The sequence below is a fragment of the Heterocephalus glaber genome, unplaced genomic scaffold, assembly GCF_053883595.1.
Source record: "Heterocephalus glaber isolate CG9 unplaced genomic scaffold, H.glaber_assembly_v1.0 deba00001531, whole genome shotgun sequence".
NCBI lineage: Eukaryota > Metazoa > Chordata > Mammalia > Rodentia > Bathyergidae > Heterocephalus > Heterocephalus glaber.
The window spans coordinates 4,055,387-4,069,152 of NW_028258329.1; the positions used below are offsets into that span (position 1 = coordinate 4,055,387).

At 38.1% G+C, this 13,766-nt stretch overlaps 1 protein-coding gene across 3 annotated transcripts in view; it reads left to right on the forward strand.

The window, feature by feature from the left end:
• Window positions 1-13,766, forward strand: part of Mtmr10 (myotubularin related protein 10) — a 42,086-nt gene that overhangs the window by 5,955 nt on the left and 22,365 nt on the right. For all 3 annotated transcript variants that reach the window (XM_004852649.4, XM_087188274.1, XM_087188276.1), the window contains exons 3-5: window positions 6,657-6,793; window positions 7,258-7,330; window positions 7,948-8,090. In XM_004852649.4, coding sequence (XP_004852706.2) covers window positions 6,657-6,793; window positions 7,258-7,330; window positions 7,948-8,090 — 353 coding nt within the window. The remainder of the gene's footprint in view (window positions 1-6,656; window positions 6,794-7,257; window positions 7,331-7,947; window positions 8,091-13,766) is intronic.

Genomic DNA, 13,766 nt, shown 5'->3' on the forward strand with positions numbered 1-13,766 from the left:
AGCAGAGGCTGTGAAAGCTCAGCAGAAGGCCATCTACACCTAGTTTGAGATAGGGCAAGGGGTGTCAACAAAGGCTTCTCAGGAAATGTTTGTTCTCTGAATCTTGGGTACCTGGTAAGCCTCAGCAGCTATTCTAAGGCTGTGTCAGCTCAGTTCTTTTCCTTCCCATCTATAGTGCTAACAGCACTTTCATTATTGAGTTTAACTATTAGATTAACAGTGAATGCATTGATTGTCAAGTCTTTTGTAATCAGACCAGGGAAGCTGACAGCCATAGGCCATCTGGAAAATAAAAGTAGCCATTGTATAGATATCTTGTTTATTTTTTACATATTCACTGTGTGCACCATTTATATACTGTTCTCGTTTTCTGTCTTACCGTAAGTCTTATTACCTTAGTTGGCTTATAAATCCCTTAAAGGCAAGAAGACTCTTGGATGGCTTTATGTAATGTCTTTTTGAAAACAGGCTTTATAGTTGGTTGTGGACTGATTTTTTAGTATCTTAATTTGTAGATACGTGACTTGAAAGAATAGAGAACCGATAACATGCTCTTGGAACCATAACTACTGTAGCCAATTGTAGTATGTAATATTAAGTTTATATTTCTCCTACAGAGCCTTAAGAATGTTGGGAACTGTCTCTTTCTTAGGCTACTGCTGTAATACCTCAGGCCAGCACATTGTTATTTACCTCCTGACTTCTTTTTTTTTTTGCTATTGGGGATCGAACTTGGGACCTTGCGCTGGCGAGGCAGGCGGCGGAACCGCTGAGCTAAATCCTCGGCCTTTACCTCCTGACTTCTTACTGTCAGTCTGTATGTAGCTTGCCCCTCCTGCTCAGAAACTCTTCAGGACCTCCATAAATAAAGCCTTACTTAAACAGTATGAAATCCCAGTTCTTTAACCACCCTAATTTGCTCACATTCCTCCTAATGGACTTGGTGTCTTGCTGTTTCCCAGGGTTGTTACTTGCTGCAGTGAGACTGGCTCCTTTTTCTCTCCTAGATACTTTTTGTTTAGGCCCTGTTTCTGTGACCACACATCCTCTGTTGTCCCAGTCTTCTCCCTTCAGGATTTCATTCTGGTCTCTTCCTGTGGCCCTGCACTTTCACCTTCCTTCCACTCCCGTTCTGGGTAACACCTATTGGTTGTGGTTCCTGACTATGTGCTTTTTTTGCCTTGTGTGTTACCTACAGAATCAGATCCTGCCTGTACCGTGGACAGCATCAGACATTTTCCCTTCTGAGTTTCAACTGACTGTAATAACTTTTAGACTACATTCATTCCTGGAGTTACCCAAAACTTGGGTAACCAACTTGTCTCAGTTTGCCCAAGACCATTCTGGTCTTAGTGCTGAAAGTCCCACATTGAGGAAGGTCCTCTACTAGGCAGACTGGGACAGTCGGTCACCCTATTTAAAGCCATAGATTATGCTTTTGGTCTATATACCTGTCACGGGTTAATTAGCCACTTTGCACAGTGAGACATTGTCTTAAACTATTTTCCAAACTGAAATTTATGGAAAAATTTGTTTCTCAAATATGGATTGACTTTCCTTACTTTCCTCTTCTCTCTCTCTTTTCTTTTTTTTCTGGTACTGGGGATTGAAACTAGGGAGTGTTGAGCTACATCACTCACTCATTTTTTGTCATTTTTTATTTTGAGACAGGGTCTAGTTAAGTTGCCCAGGCTGGCTTCAGATGCGTACCACCATGCCAGGTCATGAATTAACTAATTGTATAAAGTGTTATGAAAGATGATATGACATGATGTTTTGGTCCTTAGGGAGTTAAAAATCTTTCTGAGCTATACCATTTAGAGGTCTATTATCTTTGTATTTCCTTTTTCATTTTTCTTTAGGATAGATGGAAGGGTTGATGATTTCTTGATTCCCTTCCCAGGCCAGGCTAGAAACTCTTGGCCCATCTTCTAATTCAGAAAGTTTTTCTATAGTACCCTTTGCTTACCCCATACCGAAGCTAATTGTCTGCTTGCGTTATCTTCCATGAGTCTTCCTTGTGCCTTCCCACAGTGGCATGTTGGGAGGTGTTTGGGGTGTGGACAGTGCCACTGTGGCTGATGGCGCAGAGCAGGGAGCTGGAGAGATGAATGGTGCAGGGGCTCACTAGTCAGTGTAGCTGCTCTGGCACCCACCTTTACTGCAGAAAGAGTGTAGTACAGTGTCTGCAAAAGTACAGTGTCTTAAAAAAAAAAAAAAGTGCAGTGTCTTCACTTCCCTGGAGTTCAAAGCTTTTATTGTGTGTTTCCCTTTCAAGGTCACTAGTTTAAAATGTAGGCAGAAACACTTTATATATCCTGTGTAGGAAGAGGCTGCTTTGTATCTTCTTTCTTCCCTGTCGAGAAGCTAGTTTTCTGTCCTGTGGTATATGGAAGTTGCTTATAACGGCTCCTATCCTCCTCTTTTAAAAAAATTATGAACAGATAACTGTTGTGTGAACCGACAGCACTTTGTGCTTAGTGCTGCAGCTAATTGGTGAGATTGGACGTCTTTTGACCTGACTGTGCTAGACACATTCCCAGAGGAAGATTGTCTTTCTTCGCTCGCCTCTGAGTGGGCTTCTGGAGCACTCTGAGACGCCTGCAGCAGTGAAGATGGAGGGCACCTGCCCTCAGACAGGATGTACCTAATTGTGTCTTTTGAGCCTTGTTTTATATAATTTTAACGGGTATTACTTAAGTAAATATCTTTGAACACAGGTGTCAGCAAACCTTTTTATAAAGTGCCAGACACACTTTTGACCTTGTGGGCCCGAAGGGCTCTGTGCTGCAAGTATTCAGCTCTGCTGTGATCCTGTAAAAGTAGCCAAGGGTACTAAACAGTCGAATGAACCTGGCTGAGTTTCAGTAATAATTTCGTTTACAAAAACAAGGATCTATATTTGGCCCATGGGCCATTTTACCATCCCCCAGACCCATTGAAGGCATTCTTTTCTTTGTCACACCCTGATCACACTCAGATCTTGACATTTTACTTATGCATCGGTTATCAATTCAGGGGCTGGGGATTTAGCTCAGTGGTTCCACCGCCTGCCTCGAAAGCTCAAGGATCCGAGTTCGATCCCCAGTACCAAAAAAAAATAGAGTAATCAATTCAGATTTCTAGAGGAAGGATGCTGCGTGCATTTCGTAATAAAACTAGTGGATGGTACTAGTGTGGCCTCCGTGTCCTGCCCATAAGCCCTCTGTCTCTTCCCGTTGTTACTGCTGCTCCCCTTCTCAGGAACCTGAAATTCCTAGTATGGTTTTTTTTTTAAGTAAACTTTTATTTGAGTATAATATATATAAGAAAAAAGTGTAAGTCCAAAGTGTCAAGACTGGATCAGTTTCTGTGGCATTGTTTCAAGAGTCCTTTTTCAGGCAAGTTAGCTAGGTAAGAAAGATGGCACAGAATGATGAGGTGGTGTAGATTGTACTTGGTAAGCTAGTAGTTTCGCATCAGAAGTGTTTCAGCCAGAAAGATGTCCTAGTTCTGCCATGTAAGGGCCTCTCACAGTTGGTAGCTATGCCTGGGGAAGAGAGATAAGCCCAGATTCTGATAAGGGAGTTGGTGAACTTCAAGAATCTGTAGATTTAAACAAACTAAAAAACTAGTACTGGGGATGGAATCCTGGACCTTTGGACTGAGCTATATCACCAGAACTTTTTTATTTTTTATTCTGATACAAGGCCTCATTAAGTCACTAAGTTGCCCAGTTTGGTCTCAAACTTGGGATCCTGCCTCAGGCTCCTAGAGTGCTGGGATGTTAGGCATGCACCACCATGCCCGCCTAAGGTTTAAATTTTATGTATTTGAATTATTTGAAGAGTTGTTTTTTGTGGTTTTTTTTGGTACCAGGGATTGAACTCGGGACCTTGCGCTTGTGAGGCAGGCACTGGAACCACTGAGCTAAATCCCCGGCTCCCTATTTGAAGAGTTTTTAATGTGTGTTTTTATCATTTTAATTTTTTTCTCATTAGAATGCCCATAAGGCCAATACTTTGAATCTTTAATTCAGTTTGAGTATGTAATCCATCTTACTCCAGTATGTTTACTTTTATGCAGGAATAGGGAAGCCAGTACAGTCAGCCCTCTCTCTGTATCTGTGGGTTCCTCATCTGTATAGACTTTTCCAGTCATCCTTCCTAAACCAAGTTGCCTAGCCTCATGTGGCTCTAGACAGCGAGGAACACGGCCCGTGACACCATAAATGGTTAGCGATCTGTGATATTCACTAATGTTTCCATGACTTGATTGTGCAGTGCTCCAGTGCCAACTGCACGGTTAACTGTGGAGCTCTCTAGGGGAGGAGCATTGCAGCTCCCATTCTTCCTTCTGCACCCGCACAGTCCAGCGGAGCCCACGTGGATGGGAGGTCACATGCCCTGTGCAGCTGGAGGGACAGCAGGGTTACAGAGATAGCATTCAGCCTTCCTACATGCGTATGTGCCTGTGAAGATGGGCTTTATTTTTAAGCGGACGTACACTTTTCTTGTTTAATTATTAAATTGGACTTTTTATTTCATAAAATTAATAAGCTAAAATACAAAAAGGTAGTTTTGTTACTTATATACATTAACTGTATTATATATTTTATATTCAGTTTTAGAGCGTTCCTTTTCGTCATTGTGTTCCAGGCAAGCCAAGAGGTTGGATACTCACCCCTACACAGGGTAGTAGAACAACTACGGTATTTACATAGCATTTAGATTGTATTAGGTATGATAAGTCAGGTAGAGATGATTTAAAGGATGTTTATAGATTATATATAAATACTGTACCTTGTTATGTAAGGGATTAGAGCACCTGTGATTTTGGTATCCATGGGATCCTGGAAGACAGTGTTGGATTATAAGTTCCAAATTTACTCCTTACTATTTTTAAGATTTTAGCAAAGTTATTACTCTCTTTGGGTCCAAATCCCTTATCTCTTTGTTAGAAAAAACATCTGCCTTCTTCACCTTACATGCTGTTGAAAGAATCTAATAAGGACAAATGTTGAGAAATTCCTATTGTAGGTTTCCCTTCTCTTTATGCATGTTCAGGCAAGCAGTGGCAGTTCTCTGATTTCTTTCCATCATCATGTAAGTTTACCCAAGCAGCCCTAATCTTCCAGCCTGCTCGTTTACTTGATCATATTGAATTACTGGCTTCGGTTCTGTTTGGAACAGCTTCTGTCCAACTGGTCGTGGTTATCTGATGAGCCAGAGGTACTGAGGGGATTTCATTTATTAAATTCTTACTTTAACAGGCACCTACCATATGCTAAGTAGTGTTCTATGTGCTGAAGTTTCAACATTTAATAAAAATCCTTCCATTTTCTGCCCCCACAGCTATAATCCCCAATGTGAACCAAGTATTTATTTAAATATATGTGTATATAAAATCATAGCTATGGTATTATGGTATGATAAGGGAGGTTTGATCTAAGGAAGTTTCTTTTTTAAGGTATTTTGACACAGTGATTAGGCTAACAGGAAGAAAGAACATCTCAAGAAATGGGAACAGTGCAAAGCTGGAAGCAGTGTGGTGTGTGTAAGGGACTGAGAGAAGGCTGTTGTCAGTAGAACAGCAAGGAGGAGGAAGACAGCAGAGGCCAGCAAGGAATGCAGGGCCTCAGGCCATGTGAAGGAGGCCATGATCCTAGTGGAAATCACTCAAGTGTTTGAGAAGGAATTTGACATGAGCATAAGTGAATTAGATCCTCAAGTAAATGTTAGGGGAGGGTTTTAAAGCCAGCCTTATGAGTTTTGTAAGAACTTCGAATAAAAGTTATTCTTATAATTCAAATTTATTATAACATTTTAGTTACAGAGAAACTTGCTTTGCAATTCTAGTTTTATTCTTTATGAATTGGTAGGTGTTTGTTGTTGGGCTGTAAATAGGTTCTAGCCATCACTGTTAAAAGTTTTTATAAGGCCAGAAATGGACAAAGTAGATCAGTAACCTAACTTTTCTATGGAGTTGGATGGTTAAAAACATTTCTGTGACTAATTGAGTTTTAATCTTGAATTTTAAGGTTTAATGCTGATCCACCTTAAAATGCATTATAGAGAATTATTCTTTTCAAAAGCACACCATAACTTTGAACTGGCTTTTTATATTTATTTCCCTAATCTTTTCTTTGAACTCAAATTTTGTTTTAAAGTCTTAATTGCCTACTGAGTTATAATTTGAATGTAGAAGGAAACTTGATTTTGCTTTGTGGAACTTACTTTAAAATAAATAAAACTGAATGCTGTTTTTCATCCCTACAGGATGGAAGCACATCTTAATAAAACACAAATACTCCATTAGTTAATATTCTGAGGGAGAGAATATAGTTTATTTCTTCTCCAAAATGCCTTTCAACAAATAAATACCGATAGGGAGTATAGCAGAGCATACAGTATAGATGTGGGTTGGCTTTTCTGGTTGAGTCAACTCAGACCCCAAAACTCTTTGCCTCAGTTTCTATCCCTTGGGAATGGACTCCTTAGCCTCATACTGTTGCTGCAGTGAGGACTTCCATGCCCAGTACCTGTTGAGCAGTCAGTGAATATTCCTTCTTACTGTCATCATCGTCATCACCAAACTACGAAATCTTCCTTCTAGGCTACTTAGTGACTCTGACATTTTATGGCATAGCTGTAGCTTACACCGTTTTTTTTTTTAAGGAGAAATTGTTGTAAATGAAGTCAACTTTGTGAGAAAATGCATTGCAACAGACACAAGCCAGTACGATTTATGGGGAAAGCTAATATGCAGTAACTTCAAAATCTCCTTTATTACTGATGACCCAATGCCGTTACAGGTATGTTTTATTTGTGCACTCTAAGCAGTACATGTTGTTATATAAATCACAGGTAAGGGAAAATTATAATGAATTTATCAATAACTTATTAATGTTTGGAATGTATTCTATTAAAATTCAAATAAAAATTGGAATGTTGAGGCTTGCTTGAGGAATACAGTTAGTGAGATGATTTTATATCACCTTGGTTCATTTATCCTTTGTAATCATTGGTTATATAGCCTGATGGAGTTATTTCTTAGCTTCCACATCTTTTAACTTGTTTATAAAAGCAAGTCCCTAGTCATAAAGAGAAAAGAGAAAAATTTAGTCATTTAGCAAATAATCATATAAATGCTATTGTACTGATTTCCTAAGTTTCTTTTAACTACTAAGTTCTTTTCCCAAAAATTCAAATAAAAAATGAGACTTGTCACTGAGGTTAATGAGAAAAGAATTAATGTGAACATAATTTTTTATTTCAGAAATTCCATTACAGAAATCTTCTTCTTGGAGAACATGATGTCCCTTTAACATGTGTTGAGCAGATTGTCACAGGTATGTGGTATTCAGCACGTATTCTCTGTGAAAGTTGTAGCTGGGTAAGATGATGCCTGCCTGTAGTCTAGCCACACTGGTGGCAGAGGTGTGAGGGTCGCATGAGCCCAAGAGTTCTTTGCGGGCAGCCTGGGCAATATAGTGAGACCTTGTCTGTAAAAAAAAGTAGCTAAAGTTAATTTTATTCTGAAAGTCTTCCTCAAAGAGTCCTATCTCTCAAATACTTAAGTTGGAATTTTGTTTCTGTAGGTTTACTGTCACTTTTATGTGGGGGAGGGGTCCCTAGCAACACTGATGGAAGAGAGAGGTCAATAGATCATTTTAAAATGGAGATACAAAACGTATAGCTTTTTGTCTTCTTTTTTGTTAAAATTTTAATCAAGTATATCTAGTTGTCGGTTTTATCAAAGACTCTTAAAAATATCTTCAAAAACAAAGTTAACACCCATTCCTTTGAAGTTCTAATAGTTACAGACAAATATGAAGATTTCAGATGAGCAGTGCTTAAGTGATGGGTGACTTTCCAATGCTTTTCACTAAAAATTTGTATACAGTGCTGTAAAGAATGAGTAATAAGAAAGATTTTGATACCTTTTTCCTTCCTTTTTTCTTTTTAGTAAATGACCACAAAAGAAAGCAGAAAGTTCTAGGCCCCAACCAGAAACTGAAATTTAATCCAACAGAATTAATTATTTATTGTAAAGATTTCAGAATTGTCAGATTTCGCTTTGATGAATCAGGTCCTGAAAGTGCCAAAAAGGTAATACTATTAAGTTTCATCAAGTTCTGGCTTCTGCTCTGTATTTACCAATTTCATGTCTGTGTGGAACTTTTCATTTCTTGATTACTCAGATTTTTTTTGAGGGAAATTTATCATTAGCTACTTCCTTAAGTAAAGTCAAAGCCAAGAATATTAATAGAGCTATTTCCTGGTATAAGTTTATAGCTACTTTGTAGTATTCTATATAATTTTTTATCAACTCCTGAAATATTAGAATCTCTCTTTCATATCTATTTAATATGGAAATTAGTATAGCTTTTACATTAGAATCACTACCACCTAGTTTCTGTCTTGCTTAAAAAGGTTTGGAAGTTGGAAATGTTTTGTAATTGAGGTTGTTGAGGCTTGGCTCAGTTCCACAGAGCCTTACCAACAAATTGAAAGCCACATTTGGGTTGCATCAGAATTAGGAAATACGTACTTATAGGAAGGACCTAATAATTATTAGTGGTTTAAAGAATTCTTAATGAATTAATTTGAGTGATACCTGGCAAGGGCAGCTCAAAGCTAGGGATTATTTCTCCCCTGCCTTTCAGTATTTATTACTCACTTGTGAAGTGAAATTAAAGAGCAAAAATCTCTACTTCATTTATTCCAGGTATTGGCTCTGCCAGAAGAGTGAAGCTGGTAGACCTAATTCCCCTCTGTTCTAGTCTGATGCAGCAATGCAGAAAATAGTGGTAGAATTTCCAGAGGAAAGCCTTCTCCTGTACATTGGAAATACAGTAACGGTGTTTTCATGGCCTAGGAGTTTGCTTTCTCTCAGCATTGAAGCAGTCTTTGCACCACCAAAGGCACACTTGTTTCCCATCATCAGTAGACTGCAGTAAAATTCCTGGTGATAGCAAATGAAGCTATCAAAAGGATCTTAATGCAGCTGTCTTCATATACTTAGGTGAGGGGGTGGTAAATTTGTTTTTAGAACTAGAGCCAATAGTTCCTTCACAGGAAGGCAAGCATGAGATAAATATCTGAAAATACATGATCACTGGTATTATCCAGCAGAGTGGCTGGAAGTTTTCAAATACAGCCTGGATAGCCACCTCTAGGTGTGCTGCAAAATTGAAAATGCAACTTGATAACTTTTAAGGCCTCTTTCAGCCAATTGATTCTGTTGTTTGTGATTTTGGCATTTTACCTACATGAGATGTCTCTAGAGAGAATGGCCTTAGAATTGAGTAGATAGTACACTCTGTGTAAAATATTTAACCAAGTTACTTTCCTCAGATTTAAAATATATTTGTAATTTCATTGGCCAAGGCAGCAAGAACCTGCATATGAACTTCAAGACATATGGCACCTCAAGAATGGGAACACCACAGAACTTATGAGACTGACTTAAGATAGACTATTTTAAGTAAGAAATTGATACAGTGGGCCAATAGTCTTTCAGAAAGTTTAAGTCCTTCCCTTTATTACTGTATTTATCAGCTAATACTGAGAAAAATGGAGATCATAATAATTTAATTTCTTGAGCTTTCTAGGATATTCAGTGGTCTTTTTTGACATGTCAGGCAATGTGCCCAATTTCGAAAGGTCAGGTACAGTTTCTTCCCTAAAATAGGTGAGTCTAGTTGAGAAGATAAAGCAGGAACAAATAAGCATTAGGTAACAGCACAAAATAGTAGCATGAAAGATGTCTCACACAAACATTTAGTTGCCAAATGAACAAAACATAATAAGTGCTCTGTCAGTTCAGGATATCCCTTGTTTGTTGTGCCCCTGGTGAATGATGAAGAAGGCCTCATTGAACTGTCTACACAAAGCATCATCCATCTGATGCCCTTTCCCAAGACCAATTTTCTGACAAAAGTCCTTTTCCTGTTTTAAAATATAAAAAGCGTGTTATCTCAGGCCTGAAAGAAATACTCCTTGTGTTTTGTACAGTCTTGGGAGGAAATGAGAATGTAACTACAGAGAATTTTTTCTGTGATTTACTTTTTTGGGACACAGTGAAGTCATGTGGGGCTACCAAAGCTTAATGGCTTTGTGAGTTAAAAATTATAGTGTACTCTTAATTGCAGGTGAAAGTTTTCATCTAAAATTAGGTAGCAGTTGGTAAGTCATCATCCATTTGTACCTCCTGGAAGCTTTGAATGCTACCTTTTCTCTAGAAAACACTTTGATTTTATAAATTGTTTAAAAATGGCCAGATGCATGTTTAGAGTTCTCTAATAGGTGAACTACTGATTAGAATTAAAATACTAAAAGTATTTATATTGTGTTTGAAATATGAATCCTAGAATAGTAAACTGGTTCATATTTTGTTAAATGTTGCTCTGAAACCTGCCTGTCTGGTTGATTTTTCCTCAGTTGTGAGTAAATTAGATTATTTTGTACAGCTGTGTCCACTGTCACTCATCCTTATTATCTTTGGACTGTCATGGGAAAATAATGATATTTGGACAAGGTCTATATAAAGAAAGGAATTTGATGGTACAGATATGGACATCTAACTTCATAGCAACTGTGAGCCACCACTTGAACATCCTTTGGTCAAAACAGGCAAAGAAAGAAAAGAAAAATGCTATTTTGAATGACTTATCACTTATTAAAATCATGTAAATAGGTAGACAGATGGGTGTGTACAGTAAGTGAGATATATGCCCTTTGTCTTCAGTTTATTCTCTGATTGTTGGTTGTGAACATTATTCAGGCATGCATTCTAGAGATGAATTCAGTTCATGTAATTAAAGAACACTTTGGCTTTTTCCTGGACTGTCATTTTTGCCTGGAACCTGATGCTCCTTGGTGGCTTTCCACAGAAATACGGAAACCAGTTTTTTGTTTGCAAATGTGATAGAACTAGAAGTTTGAATGTTTTCCTGGATTTTTGCTTCTCCAGTACTGCACTCCTAGCTGGTCGTAGAAGAGAAATCATCAACTGTGGGTACTAGAGTCTTTCTAAAAATTTGTATTGCCTAGGGAATACTTACAGAGTAAGAATAATTTTTCATGGAAATGAGACCTGTTTTTTTTTTTTAAGTCTTTCAGAAACTCTGAGGAAGCTACGAATTTGGACACAGTTCTGAAATAGCATGCTTGAAAAAGAAAAAGACACTTGGCTTACTTTCTCTTCTCAGTGTTCCACAGTAACAACACAAATGTCATTCAGAGATACACAGGTTCATACATGTCCTTGTGTACGTACCCAGACATATCCCTTAATTAGGTTATATGAAAACAAGCTGCTTACACTTGTAATTATGCTACTGAGAAGCAAAAAATTTTGTTCACATTGTTCTCCCCCTTCCCACTGCCCCTGGAAGATCATCCATTATGGAAGTCATTAAACTGAGCTTCATTGTCACAATTTTTTTCAGGTCTTCTTTAAATATAAAAGCTGTTAGGCATATCTCATTTGTTTCTTAACTCGGTGTGAAACTGTGTTATTTTTAAGGAGTTTTTTTAGAAGTCTTAGTTGGATTTTGCTTTGCAGATAGGCTTTGTTTCTGTTTTGCCTTGCGGCTGCAAAAAGCCATGTTCCACCATCAGTTTTCTGTGAGTTTCTTCTGTGTACACGGGGCCCATTTCTTTTGTATAATCTGGGCCTGTGACTGTTTCCTAACTATCTTCATACTCTTAGGTTGGAGCATTTACACTAATATGTCAGGAACTAATTTTATTAGGTAGTAGTGTTCGTGCCCACTGACAGACGCAGTGCCCCTTCAGAGAGCAACTGAAGCGATCCTGACAAAATGCAGGGCCAGGTCTTCAGTGTGTGCAGAGAGGGCTTTCTTGTCTTCTCTACATTTTTAACCTGTTTCCCTTTTCTCAGTATTATACTTCATAGTTCCCTTCTCTGATCTACTTTTTTCTCCTTTACGCTTAAATAATTAACTTTTATTGTATTTGTTGTTGTCCTTGTTTTTACTTTGTTTAGTGTCTGTCTTCCTTGCTAGAATATGTTTTTTGAGGAGGTGGATTTGTGTCTGTTTTGTTCACCTCATCTCCAGAGCATAGAATATGGTGGGTGCTCGTAAATATTTGTTGAATGAATGAGAAATTTGGCATCTACCCTAAAGGAAAGGAACTTAATGGTACTGGTGTAATAAGGAGCCACCTATGGACTACTTTTTATGTACACTCATGATTGTTATTTGAATACCTTAAAAGTACAAGTACTCAAGCACAGTTAACCAATGAGATATTATATATTGGAATTATCATTGTTTGAGGACAATAAAAAGGGTTTTGGAATTAATACTCTGAAATTGACTCAGTCTAGGATGGCTTGAGAGGAAAGTAGTGCTGAACAGACATAATAATTTCCAAGAAAGCATGATTGCTCTGGAGGAGTAGGATTTCCCAAAGATTGAGAATGACAGGAGATGGCTGGGGCCAGGTCAGACAGAATGTGTATATACATTTTCTTTGACCAAGAATATGAGGGGGCATTGAGAAGGTAAAATATATATGCTGAGGAAGTTTTGTGAAAGTCAAGAATAAGGAGATTTAATTTATTAAGTGAATATCTGAGAACCACAAGTAATTATCAAGAGATCAGTGTTATTAGCCAAAATTATATGTTTAGAAGACAAATTCTTAAGTGTAGTGGTGTGGATTTCTACAGTACAGAGAAGCCCACAGAGGTTCCCTATGGTGAGTATAGCTTAAAAATGTGGCTATAGCAGGGTAGCAAAATGAGATAGACCTGGAAAGTTAAACAGTGTTTAGTAAGAAACTTGCTGCTCAAAGGAATGGGAAGTGAGGAGAACTTTCTGAAGGTACGGATTTCAGTAGTTTTGCTCCTAAAAGTGCTTTAAAGATGCTTGTACTGATTAGGAATAGAGATAACTATCTCCTAAATTTTGTAAGTGGGACCCTCACAGAAAGCTAATAGGCCTTGAGAAATAAAAGTATAAGTTTTGGGAAGATTTGTGTTGGGGGGGTGTCAACACTAGTAAATTCTGTGTCCCTGGTTGTATATTTTAATTGCTTAAGATAGGAAATACTCATTTTATGCAAGACTTAAAAATAATATTTAAGCAGCATGCTGACATATATGTACTGTTAATGGAATTTGCATCGCCTCACTCCAGACACCACTAATTTGACATGAACTAACAATTTCCTTGCTTGCTCACTGTTGAAAGTATCTCAGTTTCGGCCTAGTGCTTTACCTTCTCACTGATACCTAATCTTTTTAAGTAAGGTCATCTATTGTTCTTCCTAGCATATGTCTTAAATTTCTTCTTTGTTCCTTGCTCATTTAAGGGCTTTTCTTCCCACAATCTTGTCCAGGGTTTGTAAGTGTAGAGCACCATCTTTCATTCTACCCAACATCAACTAAGAATGACAACCATATTTCCACATACAGAGTTCCTCTGAAACCCAAGCCTGCATTAAGATTGTCAATTCTGGGCAGGGGATTTAGCTCAGTGGTTTTGCCGCCGCCTGCTGCGCAAGCGCAAGGACCTGAGTTTGATCCTTGGTACCAAAAAAAAAAAAAAAGATTGTCACTCCTTATAACAGCGTAGGTATTACTTTCCTTTCACAGATGAGAATGGGGCTGGAAAAGAGAAATTAACTTCACACAAATTAGTTACATATCTAGTGCTCAGTGGAGCCTAGGATTCAAGCCTTGATCCCTTTGATTCTAAAGAAGCTCATACTTCTATCATAGGGCAGTCTGAACCATTTTACTTGAACAGT